The 21,118-nt window shown below is 47.0% G+C and overlaps 1 protein-coding gene across 1 annotated transcript; it reads right to left on the reverse strand.

The window, feature by feature from the left end:
- Window positions 1–3,124: 3,124 nt before the first annotated feature.
- On the reverse strand, window positions 3,125–18,268 carry Dele1 (DAP3 binding cell death enhancer 1). Its single transcript, XM_027398031.2, has 13 exons — window positions 18,115–18,268; window positions 17,349–17,463; window positions 17,149–17,266; window positions 14,563–14,713; window positions 13,296–13,451; window positions 12,955–13,043; window positions 12,757–12,853; window positions 9,595–9,737; window positions 8,048–8,206; window positions 7,869–7,961; window positions 5,597–5,756; window positions 4,600–4,827; window positions 3,125–3,880 (listed from the first exon to the last, which is right to left on the reverse strand). Exons 1-12 carry the CDS (start codon window positions 18,143–18,145, stop codon window positions 4,601–4,603), a joined length of 1,539 nt encoding a protein of 512 aa, XP_027253832.1. The 5' UTR covers window positions 18,146–18,268; the 3' UTR covers window positions 3,125–3,880; window position 4,600.
- Window positions 18,269–21,118: the final 2,850 nt, after the last annotated feature.

Below are 21,118 nucleotides of genomic sequence, written 5' to 3' on the forward strand. Positions count from 1 at the left end.
TTCACTGCCTCAACTCTTCCTTAGAGCTGAGGATGATCTTGAATCCTTGATCCTGCTGACTCTACCTCCTAAATACTGGGATTATCAGTGCATGACTGTCACACCCAGCTCTCAGTTCTTCATTTTATAGCCAAGGACATGGAAAGATGAAACAACTGGAGACTTGCACAAGGCGAAACAGCAGGTCTTCTGAAAAGCTAGGATCTGGGATCAGGAATTTGGGATTTAATATATTGTACATTACAGTGGGTTTGTTTGTTTGTTTGTTTGTTTGTTTTTAAATAGGGTCGCATTGTGTGGCCCTGGTAGTCTGGTAGATCAGACTGTCCTTGATCTCACTGAGATCTGTTTGCCTCTGCCTCCCGACTGCAGGGATTAAAGGGCATGAACTACCATGCCTAGCCACTTACAATTTTATTTTCTTTAGCAGTGGCAATTCTCCTGCTTCAGCATCTTGAGTAGTGTTATCGGGTGTGTTAGCCACTATACCTGGCTTCCATCAGTTTCTTAGCCTATGGTGTCTGGGCTTCAGGGTCTATGAATGGCTAAACTGCATGCTGAGCAGGGATGGGATGCACTCTCCTTCAGGCTGGAATAGAGCTTTATCAGATTTTCGAAGTGGACTTTGACTTCACTAAGATTGAGGACCACTGCAGCCCTCTAACTCTGTCCTCAGCCCTCCCTGCAGAACCCAGACAACTCCTGAGCAATGCTGTTTTGTCAAAGTGGGGGAGTAGTGTGAGGGCTGGTGCCGTTTCCTGCATCTCTTCCTAGCGCGCTGACACCAGCACTTTTCTCTGCAATGGGCTCAGAGTGAGGCAGTACATATGGTGACAGAACTGGGTGTGCTGAACAGGAAGGTTACAGAAATTTCTTGACATCAGCCAAGATGTCAAAGCTAAGGCTTTGGACATACTTGAAACAATTTTCACCAAGATGGGCTCTGTCCCCTGGGAGACAGAGAGAGCAGGCAAGCCAGCAAGCACTCAGTTAAATGTCGTCTTAATTTGGAAAGCACAGAGGGACATTTTTTTTTTTAAATCAATAGTCAGCCATTCTCCAGCACCAAGAGTGAAATGCAATGTTCACTCAGCCTGGGGGCAGCTCAGAGATTGACAGGCAGCCTTCCTGTCTGTCACCCAACTTCAGCATGGCAGCTCACTGACCCTACCTCTCCTCCGGCTGAAACAAGAATGAGATGGCAACTGTACCCTTGGGACTCTGGGGGGAACCAAATTCCCAAAAAAGACAAGGTAGGGGAGGAGGGAGACTTAACATAGGATCAACTTAGCAAATCATATTTACCTGCCAAGTAGGTCAGCGTTTTCTAGCTCCTCTAAGAATCGTGTATGCTATGAGGGCAATGTAAACATCCTCAACAAACTTGTTTGAGTCAGAGTCTGTCACTGTAGGCCTTGAACTCAAGGCAATCCTCCTGCCTCAGCCTCTTGAGTGCTAAGGTTACAGACGTAAGCCACCACACGTGGCTATATTTTGTGTTTCTTCAATACTTTCTAAAGTATCAGAAGTAGCATAATGATCATAGAGAGGAGAAAGGCATAATCATTCACCCACCCACACAACAAATATTTAAAGCACCTACTACGTATATAAGCTAGTTGCTGGGCAGAGTAGATGTGCTGAATAAGCATTTATTTGCTGAGCATCTACTGAGTGCCCTGCACTATATTAGTAACAATGATCTACTGGTCAGAATGCTTGTGTTCCCACCTTCACAGCTTCCCGGGCAGAGCTTTACTCAAGGGTCTCATGGCTGGGGAGCGGGTTCCACGGCTAGGCCTGGAATCCTGCGTCCCCCAGCACACAAGTCAAGCTGGTCCTGCTGTGGGGCCATCTCCCTGTCCTCCTTGTCCTCAGGCCACTAATGAGCCATTAATAGAATCTTAATGGCAGAAGCACAGCAGTTTGGGGTCTGTCATAAAGCCTGTCCCCTAGGGGTGTACTGAGACTGGTGACTGTATTGAGACTACAATGCCTGCACAGCCACAGGTTTGGGGCTCCTGATAACATCTCTTAAGACTTCTACCCTTCCCTCTCCCCAGGCAGAGGCTCTTTCTGAGGCTGGAGAGTATAGAAATACCCCACCCCAACTTGGGTACCTAGACAGTCTTGTTTAACTCATCAGGGACTGAGTGGGAGGGAGAACCTCATGGCTCGATCACGGCAGGACACCTGGATCCATTGTCTGACCTACATAGCTGGGGAAGCAAGTGGGGGCTAGGGCAGGGGGCAAATGACTTAAAATCTGCTTAGTGAGAGTCCCAAGAAGGCTGGTGGTGACATTTCTCAGGGCACCAGGAAGGCTCTGTTGCCTCAATGAAGAGCCTCCACCTCACTGCAAGGCTTCCTGGAGCTCACCTTACTGAACTTGAACTGTGAATCTATAAAAAGGGGCATCTAGGGCAGTGCTTCCCAAACTTACTCAATCACAGAAACCTTTATTTATTTCTTCCATAGCGGCTAGTGTATGTACTGCAAGGCTTCAAACTCTGAACATGGAGTCCTCACCTTGCTTGGGACACTGCAATAAGTGCCCGGACATGTATAAGGAGCATGGTCTGTGGAAGGCGTCATAAAAGGTGTCCAACAGGGCTGAGGATGGTGTATATGGCAAATCTGGGAAGGAAGCAGGGAGAAGGGGAGGCACTGGAGCTTTAGGGGAAGGAAGGTGCTCGAACTGCATAACTAAGACCACACAGATGTTAGAAGAGCTAGGGTGGGCAGCAGAAGAAACCCGGTACACCTACCCCTCCCAAGCCCTCCCATCTCTGAGCTGACCATGCTGACTGGGCAAGGAAATAGTCATGGGATGGGGTGGGGGAGGGCTGGTTCTCCGTTCCTCCCACCCTCTACCCACAGCCACATTTCTGCTATTGAACTTGGGCTAATTTCCAGAAGCCAGGGAACAGCTATTCACAAATTCAGTAATTGGAGTCATTAGCGTTGACTCAGAAGTCATTTTTTTTTCTAAGTCTCGCTCTTGGAGAGCTTTTAAGACCCTGTAAATTGGTTAATGGAGAGTTTAGAGATGAGGATGGAGCCTCAGCTTTCAGCTCCCCCTGCCCATCTTCCTGGCTCTCCCCTACACACTCAAGGGCAAGAGTGAGGAGATAATCCACCATCTGTTTTATTAAACACTTGTACATTCCTACCTGACCTTTCCCCAAAAGGACTCACGGTCTCTACTCTCTGACTCCAAGACTCCAGGTGTCTAATCTCTACTGACACCCCCACACCTGCAGGGTGATGATAATGTTTTCAAATGACACTACAGTGTGAACTGGCAGACCAGAAGTCTTGGCTGGAGTCATGATGTCAGCTTTGATCCTCTTCCAGGTCTCTTGTTTTGTTTTGTTTTTTGAGACAGCATTTCTCTATGTAGCCTTGGGTGTCCTGGAATTCTCTTTGTGGACCAGGTTGGCTTTGAATTCACAGAGATCTCCCTGCCACTGCCTCCTAAGTGCTAGGATTAAAGGCGCTCACACCACACCTGGTGGCCTTCTGACTTTGAAGGCCATAGAAGTGTGGGCACCACTCTTTCAGGAACCTAATCAAGGACTAAGGTCCTTTCTACAGTGAAATGGCTGCACCTCAGTCCTTTAAGGCAGGAGGGCACATGCTACTATCCTTGGTCTACAATTGAGAAAAGAATGTTAGAAAATTAGGTCACTGCTTCCAGGTGACACAGCCAGGCCAGTGGCAGAGCCAGAACTGAGGTCATTACAGCATTCTTCTTTATGGTGCTGGGGAGGTGCTGAAGGTTTCCAGGAAGGTGAGTAGCTACCTGGCCTCCTCTTTGGGAATCAAGTTGTAATATCTCTGAGAACTCTCTCTCAGGCTCCATTGTTAAGGTGGAGGTCTGAAAAATATTCAAACAGACACATGTAAGCATCAGGCAACCTCTCCCTTCCACACCAAAGGTGAAAATAATGAGTCCACTGCAGATGAAAAGGCAAGAATGTCGGTGACACTCAGGACTTCCCAAGCTTCAGTCACTCATGGGAACACTTCTACACTTTTGTCACCTTCTGGATCTGCACTCCATTTAACAGGATGCTTTGTTTTAAGTCGATTCTTTGCTTTTCTTTCTTTTTTAAGGTTAGCTTAAGTGAAAAAGAATTACAGGCTAATTTGTTCATTATACTTGGCGTTCTATATTAAATATACTACTAAAGGAAAGCATCTTGATTTACATGCCACATAAATTCTTGTCAACTGCCAGAGGCATGCACAGCAAGGGTTGTTGGAGACTATGATATGATCTAAGTATGGGGAAACTGAGGCACAGGAACAGAGTTAGTTATTGCTCAAAAACAAAGGCAAAGGCAACAAACGGGATTTCTGGGGTCACTGAGTGATTTTTTTTTTTTTTTTTTTTTGGTGTGTGTGTATGTGTGTGTTACTTGGGAGGTTACCAAATGGAAAAAAATGACAAAGCTGATTAGCCATGTACTTCAAGTAGGTAGGTATCTGAGTACCAACTGGAATTGCTACTTTAGGAAGGAGTACTAACACCCAATTTTTGCCATCCAACCTCCAGTCCACTCTCTTCCCAGCCAGGGCTGTGTTTTATCTCACCTTAGCCGAAACCCAGTCTCATGAGATTCATTTCCAAGGATGGGATAGTCCTGCTGGGGGCTCCCTGGCTGGCTCCAAGATGGCCACTTCTGCAGAGGAGGCCAAGGTTCCCAGTGCTTGAGGCATGAGGGAGGCCCGAGGCACTTGCCAACAGGGTGTTCAGGCTACAGAGGGAGGGACTGGAGAAAGACTTCAGTCCTGTCATGGTCAGGTTGATGGGCCCTGGGGCTAAATAAAAGAGGTGATAGCAATGCTTATTCATACAGTTCTCCTAGCAGGGTCTTTGTTTAAGATGGGGACTCTCTACATAGTCCTAGGACTCACTATGCAGACTATACTGGTCTCAATTCAAACTCAGAGACCCACTTGCCTCTGCCTTCAGTGCTGGTATTAAAGGTGTGCAGCACCACAGCTGGCAGAGCAGGGGTTTCATACAGGACCTGGCTCCCCTGGCATTGCTAATGGGGCCTAGCCCCAGTGACTCAGGAGTGGGGCTCTCCTAGCCCTAGAGAGGTACCTGTCAGCCTCAAGACATTGGCTCTCCTAAAAAAATGACAGCAACAATCATCTGCTGGTTTACTGAATATTTACTGTGTGCTAGACTATGCTATGCTTTTTTTTTTTAAAGGCAGTGTCTTGCTATGTTACCCGAGCCAACCCAGGAATGGATGTCTCAGCATCCCAAATGTTGCAACTCCTGGCGTGTACCACCATGACTGGCTGTGCTAAGCCTGTTATTTTCCTCAAGTGTAGTGCTTACAATAAGCTAAGGACTTAAGTTCTACTATTTCTCTGATTGTCAGAGAAGAAACCAAGGCTGAAAGGAAAGGAGACCCAGCTCTGGGACAGTAGAGGTCAAAACACAAGATTATCTCACTCTGAAAGCTGGACTTCTAATTATTACTGGGGTCAGGACTAACCAGGAGACCTGGGGCTACCACCCTTTGTTGTTAGAGGGCACTAAGCTTGGAAGGAACCAGACCTTGGCTTGCATTACCTGCTGCTTCCATGTTAAAGAGGGTCCGAAGCCTCTCCCGGGCCGGTTCATTCCCCACAGCTGCTGACTGTTGGTAGCACTTAACAGCCTCGCCCAGATTCCTCTGAACACCAAGGCCCCTCTCGTAGCAGACTCCCAAGTGGAATCTGCTTTGAGAGTCCTAAAGGAGAAGACAGACAAATTGAAGAGCTGGAATGCTTAGCCAGGAGTGAGGTGGAGTCAGGCAGGTATGCTGAGCCTTCATCCATGCAGCCTGCCACATTCCAAGCTCCTCAACCATGAAATGTTAGAGGCCCAGTGCTTGTCTGAGGAGTTAGGTCCCTTTGCCTAGGGAGATTTGACCCCACCAGTGTGAAGGCTTCTCTTGCTGGGACTGGCTGAAAAAAGACTTCAGAAGGGTTTGGCCCTTGATGGGAAGGATACTGAGAGGCAAGCTTTGGCCTCTGACAGAGCAGAAGTCCAGTGTGCATAGATTTCCCAAAGCCAGGTCCACCTGAGAGGACCTCGAAACAGAAACACAGCACAAGCATGTCTTCTTCAGAGGCTCTGCTCCTTGCCTGTACCTGTCTCCTCACTGATGTGCACTCCTCTGTGAGACAGAAGTAGGCACTGGGAGCCTGACTTGCAGAGCTAACCTTCCTGGCTTCCAACCTAGGTGCCCCAGTTTCCTCACCTATGGGACAGGGGTAACAGAAGCACTGCCCACTTAGGCTTCTCTGTATGGAACGTGCTCAGGTCAGTGCCACTAGCACCATACTCCCCTCCGGCTTCTCACACCACTGTGCTCTCCTCCCTTACCAGAGAGGTCTTATCATATATAATCCCTTAATCAAAAGAATTCTATAGAGTCCTAACCATGGTCCCATTGCTCCTTTATGGGCCACAAGTTTCTGTCACATAATCTGTTCCCACTTAAGTGACACGAAGGCCAAAGTCCATAATAAATATCATAGATTTGGAGCTGCAGGCCAGGGCAGACTATAGCAACAGGCATATGTAAGACCTAAGCTCTACCCCCACAACACTACTCAGTATAAGCCCCCCAGTGACCAATCCAGTTTCTGAAAGGTTGAAGAGTGGAAGGGCTACATCCCAAAACAGTGCTCCACAGCAGGTGACAGGTATCCCATTTGCATGCTGGTCTAACCCTAGCAGGCCAGAAGGCCCAGTGTGTACCCGGCATATGGACAGCAGACCCACTCCTCCTGAGGAGGAAGAGTTACTAGCTGCTGCTAGCCGTCCTCTTCTGTCAGGGACTACAGGTACTATGGGCAGCGCAGGGTAGCTGAGGTTAAGTATTCTGATGCAATAATGCTATCAGTATGCTGGTCAGAGAACAAAGAGAAGCAATAGTGTCCTATGCAGGGAAATGACACTGTGCACACTGCCTGCAGGACTCCTGACCCTGCCAGGTACAACAGTAATCAATGAACCACGGATCACCTGGGCATTTCACAGTGAGGTTGTCTACACACAAAACAACTATTTTCACTTAGTGCTCCTGAGATCCAAATAATCATTCCTGTGGCATTCCTCATCAACATCCCACAGAACCAATTCCCTGTAGAACAAACTGGGCTATGCCACTTGAATGCCAACACCCAGATCAGACAATCAAGTATCCCTCTCTCATATGTGTCTGACTTCCCCAGGCCACCACAATGACTAGTCATGGGTATAGCTTAGAGAGACCTCACACATGTGTCACCTTGGTCTGATACTCCCAATAACCCTGTGAAGTAGCAGACAGTCAAAGTGGGAATTATTATGCTTGTTTTAAAGGTGATCAAACAGGTCCAAATAAAGAAGTAATGGCCAACTGGGTAGTGATGGCGCAGGCCTTTAGTCCCAGCACTTGGGAGACAGAGGCAGATGGATCTCTGTGAGTTCATGGCCAGCCTGGTCTACAGAGTGAGTTCCAGGTCAGCCAAGGTTGTCAGAGGGAAACCCCCGTCTCAAAAAATAAAACAAAACAACAACAAAAAAAGGAGTGATGGCCCAATATGTGCTGAATGTGTAGCAAGCAACAGGCTGGGTGGCTGGTAGAGAGGAGCCCTGCTGTGGCACACTTCACAATGTCTAAGTCCAAGTATCACCTCCCTTAGGCTCAGCACCCCAGTGGCCCTGTCAAAGGTCACACAGTGGGTCAGTGGAATCCATGGCTTGGCTAGTTCCTGGAAAATGTACCAAGAGCTCATAGCTCAGAAACAGTTCCCAAATCTCTTATCAGACTTGATCTCCAACACACATGGACCAGAGATCTCATACATACCCCATTCTTGGCTGCCAGCCAAAGGTATTTCACTGCTCTCTGCTCATCCAGGTGTGGCTCCTTGGTAAAAAGCACCCCAAGGAAAGCTTGGGCCTATCAGGGAGAAAGGAAAAGGGCATCTTAGTCACTTTCAGACTCTGCATACCTCACTTAGAATAGACCCCACCAGTGGCACTCACCTCTCTCAAGCCAGAGTCTGCGGCCTGCTTCAGCATAGACACTGCCCTCTGCCGCTCAGGGTCTGACAAAGAGCTTGAACTTTGCAATAGGCACCGAGCATAGCGGTACTGAGCTAGGCTGTGGCCCTGGATGGCTGCCAAGTGGTAAAAGAGGATAGCCTGGGGCAACAGGAGAAATAATCAGTTTGCTGGTAATTTGTCTCTTTATTTAAGTGAAAATTTAAAAATCATTCAAATAAATACATAATCATTATAGGTTAGTCAGGTAAATGCTGTCAAGTCAAAATCTAAGAAAAAAAAAAAAAAAAAAGAAACCCAAAATACAAATGTAAAACCCCAAGATATCCTGCCTCCTAAAGAGCATTAGGACTTTTTGTTTGTCTTTGATCTATTGTCTTTTTGAGAGGGAGTCTTTATATAGAATTCCTGCAACCTATTATTACCTATATATCCCAGATTGGTCTCAAATGTACAGGGATCCTTCTGCCTTAGCCTCTAGAGTGATGGAATTACAGGTGTATGTTACCATGTTCAATTAAGATCATTCATTATTAAAATTTTAGTGCATATGCTTCCAAGTTTCCCCCCATGGATCTGTTACACACACCATGTATACATTTGCACATGTATGTTTATGTACATGTGCATACGTTATACATTATTTTATTTTTATTTTGTATGCATGAGAGTTTTGCCTGAATGTATGTCTGTGTACCACATGTGTGCGGTGCCTGTGGAGGCCAAAGAGGATGTCAGGTCCTGGAATTGGAGTTATAGGTGGTTGTGAGCCACCATATGGGTACTGGGGATCGAACCTAGGTCTTTTGAAAGAGCAGTCCACTTAACCACTGAGTCATCTCTCCAGCCCTATACATTATATTTATGTATGAATATACACTCATACAGAGAAAGAGACATAACAGTATACCATGAATACCTTTGCTGACATAGATCTGATATATCATTGTTAAGGTCCCGTAGACATAGAAGAACAGCAAGTTGATTTTTCCCTTTATCTTTCACATACAGTTCAACAAAATAAATATTTTATGTATGACAACCTTGCATACCTACCTTTCTATCTTAAAATTAACCTATTTATCAAGGTGCAATCTAGGCTCTGAGAGTACAGTTGCAAAGAAAGGTAAAATGCCTGCCCTCCCTGTACATTTCTATAATTTAGGAGGGCTTACTTTGGAATCACAGCTAGGCTCCAATGGAGTCAGGGGGAGAAGTAGAACTTTTTTTTTTTTAACTAAGATTTTTTTTTAAAGATTTTATTTATTTATTTATTTAATTATTTATTTATTATGTAAACAACATTCTGCTTCCATGTATATCTGCACACCGGAAGAGGGCACCAGATCTCATAACAGATGGTTGTGAGCCACCATGTGGTTGCTGGGAATTTAACTCAGGACCTCTGGAAGAGCAGCCAGTGCTCTTAACCTCTGAGCCATCTCTCCAGCCCCGAGAAGTAGAACTATTAACCCCTTCTGTGTACTACTTATTTTTTGAGCTCACTGGGTCTGGGGATGGGACAGTACCTTCCTGAGGTCCCTAGGGGTGCCTCGGCCATACTCAAGACACAAGCCCACATTGTACTGTGCTTTGCTGTAGCTTCGGTCTGCGGCTTTCTGGAAGTAAGAGAAGGCTGCTGTGTCGTTCCCTGTCTTCATGTTCTCTGTCCCTGTAGAAAGCATGGAGCACAAACACATTTCCCAATGTCCTTTCACTTCCTCAACCAGACCCTCAAGTTGTTCATCTCCTCCCAGAGTCCCTCTTTTCTTCTTCTTCTGGATATATGAACATGGATAAATATGCAACATTTCTCCAGCTGGCTCACTGGTGCCAAAGACATGGGGCTGTGGGGGAGGCTTGGTGCCAGAGATGAGGTGGCTGTGCTTCCTTACCTGGCCAATAGTTCTGGCTGCCCTTTGGGAACAACCCCTTCCCTGGGCTGTCTATCATATGCCTGTGCTCTTCCCACCAATGAGACTTTGCCAGAGTATGACTCTTAATCGGTTGAGAAAAGTATTCCGAGAGCAGCAACCTTGAGACACTATATCAGTGCTGGCCCTGGATCTCTGGAGTTTCCTTGAGTGCCATTCCCCCTGAGGCTCAGCAGCTAAAGTGACCCCAGAGACTCTTGGGTTTTTGCCAGCTGGAGAGGATTCCCACTACACACCTGCATCGCACAGGTGGTCTTGCTTAGCTAGTCTTATGGGGCAAGGAAGAGCCTTAGCAGAAGACAGTCAATGCCTGGCTGACATAAAACTCCAAAGCCAGGCCCTTTGCTTTTCTCAGGCATTAAGGAGACAGGAAATGTACATGCAGGACTCACCTTTGCCAGTTTTATCTTTGCTCAAAATGGCTCCTGCCTGAGACCCCATGTTCTACCTCTATCACCAGGCCTCCCATTGTTTCTACTCTAGAACCTTCAGACCACACTTGGGGTTTAAACTCTTTTTAGCACTTTCCTAATATACCAAACCTTTGTCTATGGACACAGCTGGTACAAAAGAATAAGCCCCGTCTCCTCAATTATACTGTAAAATCCTCGAGGCAGGCAGAACAAGAAGGAAGAAGTAATTTTGCATGGGATGAAAATTCTACATAAATGCAAAATATGATTATAGCTTGTGCTGCCTTTGTGCTCTGCCACAGGGCTCAGCACTTGCTGAATAAATGAATATATGAATGGGGGAATGGGCCAGAGGATTCTGAGAAGAGCCTGCCCTCAAAAAAAAAAAAAAAAATCACAAAAAAGCCAACTAGGAAAAAGCCACATTCCATTCAGCAAGCAGAGTTAAAACTCACTTCCCTTCCTCCTGAAAATCCACTGTCCAGGGTTCACTGAGTCCTCTGTCCTTGGGAAGGAGACTTGAGGGGCAGAAGACCCTACCTGAGCATCAGTAACCTGAATTCCTCTACTCCTCTGGTCACTGCTGCCCCTAGCCATGGCTAAGCCCTCATCACATCCTGCTGAGTTCTCAGCCAAGTCTTCCTGCCTGGTCTCACGTTTCCCTTCTGGCCTCCTCAATCCATGGTGATCTGGAAATAGCCACACAGATCTTTGGATGAGTAAGTCAGACTTCATGACCATCCTTTTTCCTGCTCCAGTGGCTTCCTGTGTCACGTAGGAAATCCCTACTCTTTTCCTGGTTTCAGAAGACCCTACCTGAGCTGGCTCCTGGCTACTCTTCTCTGACTTCATCCTTCTATCCTTTCTGTGATGGGTAAGTTCCAGCTAGGCACCTCTCTTTTGTCCTTTAACAAAGAAAACTCAGTGCTGTCACAGCACCTTTGCTCTTGCTTCTCCCTCTGCTGGAGAGCCGTCTCCAGATGGGAACAAATGCAGCTTGCCTTTGTCAGCCAGATTTAGCTTAAGGGTCTCCCTTCCAGCATATTTCTACATGAAAAGTTGTTCCTTGCCCAAGTTAGTGAAACAACCCCTTGTTCCATTTCTTTGTAATATCTACCATCTGAAATTCTTTTTTGTTTTTCCAGACAGGGTTTCTCTGTGTAGCCTGGCTGTCCTGGAACCAGCTCTGTAGATCAGGCTGGCTCCAAACTCTAATATAGAGATCTGCCTGCCTCTGCCTCCCAAGTGCTGGGATTAAAGGCATGGGCCACTGTACCTGGTCAGTTTACTGTTTACTGTCCTTCAATTCACATGTGCACAGAGTAAAGAACCACCACATCTCCATGACATAGAGTAGGGGCTAGCAAAGGTGAATATGCAGTAAATATGCTCTGAATGAACCCCAGCTGCTCACCCAGCCAACTCCTAGGCCCAGCAGATGCTGCTGGGAATCCTGGGCTCCATCTTAGATGGCTTGAGACAAGAGCCAAGTCACTGTAGAACCAGGACAAATGGCCAAGTCTTGTGGGGTCTCCAGATTTGATACGGGTTCGCTCCCATTATGTACTTGGGGCCCACTGCAAATGGCAGGAGCCTGCTCTTTTTAAAGCAAGGCAGAGAATGCTGGGTGTCCTCTAAAGCTTTCTACTGTTTACACAGGACAGAATTTTCAAGGAAGCACATGGCCATTCAGCGGAAGACTACATTTCTCAGCCTCCTCTATAACAGATGGCCATAAGTCTACTTTGTGGCTCGAGTACCTCTACAAAGGGCAACTTCAAGGTCATGCCCTTAAAGGAAAGGAGTGGTCCTCTAGCTTACTGTGTCTCTCCTCCAAGCTGCTAAGAATATACACAGGAGGGCAGGAGCTGGAATGACTAATACTCAACTCAAGATGAGAGCTCAGCACTTGCTGAATAAATGAATATATGAACTGGGGAATGGGCAAGCTCCCCTAGCAGAAAACTAGAGAGCTAGTTTTAAGATTGGCTGAACATGTAAGAGTAAGGATGGGTCCTTGACCCCACTGAACCCCCATGCTACATATGGTCTATCTACCTGAGAGAAGATAAACCTCTTGTTTAAACCTCTTCCTCTCCCTCTCCCTCTCCCCCTGAGACAAGGTTTCTTTATATAACAGTCCTGTTTGTTCTGGAACTCAATTTGTAGACCAGGCTGGCCTCGAACTCACTGAGATCCACCTGCCTCTGCCTACCAAGTGCTAGGACTAAAGGTGTGTGCCACCACTGTCCAGCTAAACCACTCTCTACTCTGACTGTATTCCACCCACTCCATGCCCTTCCCATTTCCTCATCCTCCTGCCTTGAGGAGGGGGAGCAGGTACCCAGGAAGTTAAAAGCGATGGCAACACTGAGCTGAAAGAGTTGCTGGATGGAAGTCACAGCCTCCTCTAGGGGAAGAGCCTTGGACTTGTCTTGTTCCTGGGGAAGAAATAGAAGGCAGAATCAAGTTATTGTTCACTTGGATCTCTACCAGACCCAAGAGTGGAGTGGGCATTCTAGGTACCAAACCTGGACCATACATTTTTTTCTCCAGGGGGGCAGGCCTCAGTTGTCTTTGCCTGGGATGTGAAGTCCCCACTGGCATTCAGGAAGTCAAAGTTACTGGGCTCTGAAAGGGAAAGGCCGGCATCCAGGAGGTTAGGGAGAGGAGAAGGATGTGACTTTTCTCTTCCTTTCCCTCCCAGTCTGCCCTGTCCAGTAACTCTCAGTCACCCCAAAAAGCAAAAGGCCTCACAGGGGTGACAGCTAGTTACCTGGGTACACAGAGCAACAAAGGTCCATCCACCAGCCCCTCCCTCTCCTGTGGGTGTTAGGTCCATCCACCCCCTCTCCATTCTATAGGTATTAGGTAAGGCTGTACCTTCTTCAGGGAGGTTCAGGCCAGCTCTCAGGGAGTTGTCTGAAGGGCAGCACTGTGGCTGATCTGAGGGTTCTTCTTGGCCCAGCCTTGGTTCCCTGAGGCCAGTGTATGTGGGAGTGGGGAAGTCAGGTCTGGGAAGAACATGCCTCTGAAGTGCTGAAGAAAGCCAGCAAGAAGGCAGGTAAGAAAGGGATCAGCTTTTTGGGAGCTGGAAGCATTTGCCAGTCAATCCTCCTGAGGTTTGGGAGGCCAGAGGAAGAACTGTGAAACTCCTGAGACACCTCCCTCTCACAGTCCTCTTCCACTCCCTTTGCTGGCCTTCCTCTACAGCAGCAGCGGTTCTCAACCTGTGGGTCTCGACCCCTGTGGGTGGCTTAAGACCAGTATTTACATTATGATTCAAAACAGTAGCAAAATTACAGTTATGAAGTAGCAACAAAAATAATTTTACAGCTGGGGGTCTCTACAACATGAGGAAATGTATTAAGGAGTTGTAGCATTAGAAAGGCTGAGAGCCACTGCTCTCCAGGGATCCATACTCATGCTGACCTCCCATCCTGAGTACAAATCACTTGAATTCTCCCAGTGGCAGGGAGTGCCTACCTCATTCACTATTGTACCTTACCACCCAACTTTGTGCTTAAATGCTAACACAAGAACTAATACTCCAACTGATAATGACCAAGTACATACTATGTGCTAGGCACTGTGCTAAGTCTTTGACACATATTAACTCATTTGGTCTTCCCAAGGAGCCCCATTTATTATTACCCCATTTTATGGATAAAGAAACTAAGTCATGAGTAGACTAAACTGATTTCTTCAGGGACACAAGAGTAGTTAGTAAGCAGTAGTTGGGGGTTAGAATTCTTAAAAAGCTGATTGCAGAGCTTCAGTCATGTGGTTATATGCTTTTTGCATACAACCCCAAATATACACTCAGTACTTTCGGTTACTGATGACTGCAGGACCGAACCTAAATGGTTGAGGATTGGGCAGGAAGCCACACCCAGGGTCTAAAGTAGCTTAGGTGTGGGGGCTTCCTCTTTGGAGGTGATAGAAGGACACTGAGGAGAACTGAGGGGCAGGCATGGCCCACACCCAGTGTGGACAGCACTTCCCCACACTCCTCTTCCTCTGACTTCAGAGAGGAAAGGCAAGGAGGTGATGGCTGATGGCTCTTTTCCTGAGGTGTGGCCAGAGATACTTCCTGACCCAGAGAAACTCCCAGCCTGACCCAGTTGCCCCTTGAGGATCGAGAACTCACAGGAGTGTGGGTGCCGCCACCAGGAAGAGGAGAGGAAGCGGTACAGGGGACTCTGCCAAGAGTAGCATTCAGCTGGCTGAGGTCCTGCTCCCAGGGATGCATGGAAGTGGATCTGCCTTGCCAGGTGCAGGGCCAGCACGGCCAGAGTGCCCTGGGAAAGAAGGCAGCGTGTCAGGAACACAGCCCCCACCTGTCAATCATCATCTGCCAGGAGCCTTTCCTGACTAACTGGGGCAGCACTACACCATGTACTTTCACAGCACTTGAGCCTGGCCTTTGGTGTTCTGCAGTCCTTTTCAATCATTCACTTAGGGTCTGTCACTCCTTTTTAGTTTGTAAGCATGGCAGAGGCAGGGTCCATGGACCATGCACATTCTGGCATCCCCAGAGCCCAGGGCAGTGTTAAGTGAGAGTGGGTGCCTAAAAAATGCATGCTGAGAGGGCTGGAGAGATGGCTCAGCGGTTAAGAGCACTGGCTGCTCTTTCAAAGGTCCTGAGTTCAATTCCCAGAAACCATATGGTGGCTCACAACCGTCTTTAATGAGATCTGGTGCCCTCCTCTGATGTGCAGGAACATGTACAGACAGAACACTGTATGCATAATAAATAAATAAATAAATAAATCTTAAAAAAAAATGCATGCTGAATGCATGTGTCAGCAAGTGACCGAATAAAAGGATCTAGACAGGCAAAAAGATGCTGTGGTAAGATGGAGCTTAGCCTAAAATACAGGGACAAGTCAGAGTCCCCAACCAAGTCACAAGAGCACACATGTACAAGTGGAAGTTTAAAAAGGTGTCACAGAACAGTTGAGCTAGCTCTTATTCCAGGAGCTGCTTGTTCACTCCTATCTTCCCGTGCTGGAGACACTCCGATACTTCTTTGTTGCAACAGGAACTATGCAAGATAGCACAGCATCTGAGCCCTCATGGCATTTGTATCTTTTGTTGAAAGAGACAAAACCCAAATACACAGAGCAACAAATACAATAATCCAGCATTTATGCGAAATACCAGGAAGAAAACAAATCAGAGGGCTACAAAGAGCCTGAGAGGAAAGAGTACTAGAATGATGAATGGGATTCATCCTGAAGGAAGAAAGACAAGGCACCATCATTAGAAAAAATAAGGTGAATAGGGTTGGAGAGTTTTTGTGCAGATCCTTCCATATGGGTAGTGTGACAGAACCTAGAGATGACAACAGGACCTCTGGAGTCTAGGTCCAGTTCCCTAAAGGAAGCAATGTGATACTGACCTAAGGCTCAGATCTTTGACAAAATGGAAGAATGTTCCCTTCTCTATGGTATAATCTGCCTCCAGTTCAAAGGAACCTAGACAGCCATATCACTGTCATGGAAGCAACCCATGTTCAGCTCTGCTGATGACAACAAATTACAGGTTTAAGAAAAAAAAAAAAAAAAAAAAAAAAAAAAAAGGCTGGTCAGTAATGGCTCACACCTTTAATCCCAGCACTCAGGAGGTAGAGACAGACTGATCTCTGTAGTTCAAGACCAGCCTGGTCTACAGAGCGAGTTCCAGGACAGCCAGGGCTACACAGAGGAACACTATCTCGAAAAACAAACAAACAAACCACCACCAACAAAAAAAGCAAGGCTCAGAAGGATCAAGTTGTAGTAGAGGGAGAATCTCCATGTGAACCTGGGAAGACAGGATGCTTGCCGCTGGCATCCTCAATAAGATAAGTTTATAAAAATATATAGATTAATAGTTATGGTTGAGACTTAGACAGAACTAGTAAATAAGAAATCTTAGTCATTGGCCAGCAGCATTTGTACTGTGTGTTATTTTGGGCAACCATGTGGCGATGGGGCTCGGCAGCTTGCCTACAGCATAAAACATGAAGGACCAGGTTGGGATGTGGCAGGTCTGAAGGTGATATATGCTTCCAATTCATTCAGAACAGTGTAGAGCTAGATCCTCTACATGGCAGTGGGTCAATATGCTGCCCTATGAGACCTAATGCTTGTGATGTACCCCAGACCTTAGAGATTGGTTCAACAAATATTTACTGGGGAAGAATTATGCATTAGATTCTGAATTAGGCAATTCTACATGATATACTAGGTGAAGCAATCATATGGTACAGCTTGAATGTCAGGCCAGCAAAATCTGGTTCTTCTACTTAAGGGCCATGTGACTTCAGGTATATTACTGATAGTCTAAAGCCTGAGCTTCCTTGTGTATGAAATGAAGGATAAATTTCCCTTGCAAGACTTTTGTAAATATTAAACAAGATAATGTGTGCAACAGTTCATGTTGGTAACTTATGCTATCAGCTATTTATTATCATTTATGCTAAGCTCCATGAAGGCAAGAATTATGTCTTCCTTGTTCTCTACTCTGCCCCTAGTGCTTAGCTCAAAAGTGTTAAATAAATGTCTACCAAATAGAGAATAAGTGCATGGCAGGGGCTGGAGGGATGGCAATGTTTCCACGAACATGCTCAGGGTCGCAGGCCTCGCCATGTGGATATGATCTTGCCCTTGTTTCTAGACTAGGATGTTCTCCCATGCAAGATCATTTTCATCTATGCTGAAGGTACAGGTCAGGGCAGGGGAAGCCTTACCCATGAGATGGCATCCCGAAGAGTGTTTGGGGAGACATGAGCAGACATCCAGTGGAAGGCATCTTTCCACCCATGGCACTTTGGATCTCTGTTCCTCCTTGGATCATAAGAGCCTGACCTAAATGGTACAATCAGAAGCTATTAAGTTCTGTACAAAATGGGAGCAGGAGGCCACATGTAACAGAATGTCAGTCTCTCACCTGTCAAGGCTAGGTCTAGAAAGCAGCGGGGTAGTGAAGGTTGTCTGAGGCCCATGTGAACTGGTGGGCCTGGGTGTTGCCTTTCGAAAGCCAGGTGCCAGCAGGCGGGGAAGAGCTGTGGGAGCAACAAGGATCAGTCTCACTAACAGCGATGGGTTGAAATAAAGATGGCCTTAACAATCTTCCTTCTAGCCTGTGAGGGAGCCTTACCCCGATGCTGGGGATGGAACTCAGGACCTCCAGCATTCTAGGCAAGCCCTCTACCACTGAGCCTAAGCCCCTAACCCTTTGCAGAGGTTCTTAAACCAGGGTACAGGCAGAAATCTTTAGCCTAGTAGGGACCACCACTCCAGAACTAATAAGGCAAGACCCCTCAGAATGGATCATGTTTACTTTGAAAAAATTCTCGCAGAGTTCCCCCACTCCCCTGAGTGGCAACTTCAACCATAAATCTATAAACACAAATTCTCACTATACTGAACTGAGCACGTGTCTCTAAATTCCTCCTCTTTCCATTGGCTTTCTTTTATAGACTCCGCCTCTTCTAGAGCTCCACCCATCTCCTTGGATGTAAGCTCCACCTTCTCCCCACTTTGCCCTACCGCGTCTCAAATTCCAAGGGCTCCAGACTCTTCGAATAGAGCCTCGCCCCCCATGCTCCGCCTTCCCTGCATCTAACCCCACCTACTGCCGCTCTGGCTGAGCGGAGCTCAGTGCAGTTCTGAGGCCATGGCCTGTTGGGAATCGCCTTGCAGATGACTCTTACCTCTCCCCAGGAGCCCTGTCAGGCGCCACATGTTGTGGCCAGCACCATAGAGAGTTCGCAGCCCAGAGATCAAGGCCGAGGGACCGGACAAGGACCAGCGCGGCCGCTGCGCAGTCCCCAGCGGCCGACTCTTCAGCCAGCCAATCAGCAAGGAGCCCTGCCGGAAGGATAGTGCTCTCTGGAGGAAGTGGTGAATGGGGCGGGCTTGGCGCTGGCGAGGTGATAGCAGCGAGGACGTAAAGCGGTGCCAGGGCCGAGGTGCCCTCTGTCGCCATCGCAGGAGCCGCGGAGGTGCGCGGGTCCGTATGGCGGCGGTTGTGGACCGAAGTACCCAGGGCAAGGTTTGCCCCCAGGTTCTAGCCCAGTTTTATCTCTTTACATCGAGGCCGGTCACCTGCTGAGGCAGGATTGAAAGGCAAAGGAAATCCTCTCCAGCGGCCGGGCAAGAATCCCAATGCAGCCCAGTTAAGAGTTGTTAAGGGCGCTTTTCTCCCTTCTCAGTCATAAGCAGTTGTCTCTCTAGTAATCTCACCAGAAACCCAGTTTACAGGTAGAGGACTTGTAATAAACCCGTTGTGCCACCTTAGTGGCATCTGATTTTACTTTATCAGATTATAATTCCACCCAAGGAACCAGCCTATAAATTCACTTAACAAAAGAGAGGGAAGTGAGGTGGTTCTTAGCAACCTTTTGAAATGTAACTTAACCACCAAAGATATATGTGGCTAATACGAAGACAATTTTGACACCCCATTGAGGAGTCCATACTTACTAGTATTGCCTTACTTTGTTTCCGGTTGCGCCTTCTAAGCCTCACGCTTATGCCCGTGTTAAAGTTATCTTTAATACAGTCTCCAGCTCTACCTCGACCTTGTGGCTAGGCCTGAAATTCCCTTCATCCTCTAAGCCAGGAATCCTGGTTTGCCTGAGTCAAGGTCCCTAAAGTAGTAGGACAACTCAGGCTGCTGAAGGTGACAGTGTAGTGCTGTTTTCCTGTCTCCTCACTGCTGACATTCTCTTGCCTGGGGCCCTGTGTAAGGATAGGGTCAGCTGCAGCAATAGTGACTACTCTTTTCTGATGTGACAGGCTGAGGTTTTTGAGTGGCTGCTCCTTTCAAAATACTCAAGGATTCACAGGCCCTGTTCAGTCAGAGCCCTTTGGTTCGGTTTCCACCAATGTTAGTTTTTGTACACTTTCACTTTCACCACTCTGGAGTCCTATGGAGGGGGGAGGGAAGGTGTTCAGACTTCCTCCTTCCCCCAAATATGTGACTTTTAGGTGGGTGGAAGTCTCTGGGATAATAGTACTGGGTGTACCTACGATTAGACCCAGGCATGTGGCATGAAAGTTGTGTTTATGTGTTAAACAATCTCAAGCCATATGTCAGCCACCATTCTAGGATCTGAGAAGACAGATTGATAAAGAGCATTTGTGGCCTCCAAAAATACATGGCTGCAGTATGTTAAGAGTAGACTGAAGTAGGGTCTGGTGACATAGGCTTCAGGAGTAGAGGCAGGAGGCTCAGTAGTTCAGGGGCATCCTCAGCTACAGAGGTCTAAGCCAGTTTGGGCTACATGAGACCCAGTCTCAAATAAATAAATAAATAAATAAATAAATAAATAAATAAATAAATAAATAGGTGTGAACTCTGAGATAGGCCTGAGACATAGGAGGCTGAGATAGGAGAATCACAGATTCAAGATATAATGAGTTCTGGGCCATTCTGAGCTATATAGTGAGACCTTGCCTCAAAAGAGAAAGAACAGAGTCTGTAGGGCTGAACTTATGGCTCAGTGTCAGAGGGCAGGCCCATCCTACATGAGGCCAGGTTCAGTCTCTAGCACCGACAAAAAGCAAATGGGCTGTAGTCCCACAAATACTGCTGTGAATACCAGCTTTCTGATTTCCTAGCTTTGTTATTTTTGCAGGGTGTTTTGGTTTGGTTTGGTTTTGGCTTTTCAAGACAGGGTATAGCCCTGTCTCTCTGTGTAGCCCTGGCTGTCCTAGAACTTGCTCTGTAGACCAGGCTGGCCTCAAACTCAGAGATCTGCCTGCCTCTGTTATTAAAGGCCTGCACTGCCACTACTCCTTTTAAAGGTTCTTAAGCACACTTAGCCTGTTACCTGTTAAATAGGGAAAAGCAATACCTCATGTAATTGTAAGATTTGAAGCAACGTAAATGTTTAGCATAGGCCCTGGCACATAGAGCCCAAGAAATATAAATTAGTATTGATTATAGTAGTGAAGGAAGTAAGCAGGGAGCTGCAACTTGTATTTTATTAGAAGTGTGAACAGTGGGTAGGGGCTGTAACATGGAAGGATTCATCCATGAGGTTTGCATTTGACTTGGGCCTTTAAACACAAGTGGTGGAGAAGGGGAAAGGGCATTGCAAGCAGAGGAAACCACATGAAGGTCCAGGAGCCTGAATATGGGGAACTATTCAGAAATGTTCTTGCTTGGGGAGTTGGGACAGCCACCTTTCATAGTCCATGCCCTGCCTGAAATAAAACCACAAGTGTGCTGGCTTGGCTCTGTTCCTCCTGGGAGTTCTGGGCTGTCCTTCCTCTCAGCCTGACTGTAGTTGGCTTTCTTCCTCAAGGCTCAGCCAGATCTCAGGTTTGGTTTGAAGACTTCCCAACTGGTGGAGCCCTCACCACTTCTCTCCTTTCCCCAATCCCTCTAGTGCTTAATTTTTACTACACAGTTTAGCAGTAATTATATGTTGTCCTGTTATTTAATTATCTCATCTGTGTAAGTGTACTCTTCCAGTTCTTTCCCTCAGGGCAGGGGTGGCATCTTCCCATTTTGTGTCCCACATGGGACTTAACACACACTGTCAGCCCACAATATATGTTTACACAATGTCTCTTAACTGCACACAGCCAGAAGCACCGGGCCCTTATCATGGGATAACTTATTGAGAAAAAAATGTGTTTGTTCCACGTACATTCACTGAGGCCCTGTCCTGTTTGAAGTTAGATGAAGGGGTTTGAAAGAGCGAA

Source organism: Cricetulus griseus, chromosome 2 (genome assembly GCF_003668045.3).
Source record: "Cricetulus griseus strain 17A/GY chromosome 2, alternate assembly CriGri-PICRH-1.0, whole genome shotgun sequence".
Taxonomy (NCBI): Eukaryota; Metazoa; Chordata; class Mammalia; order Rodentia; family Cricetidae; genus Cricetulus; species Cricetulus griseus.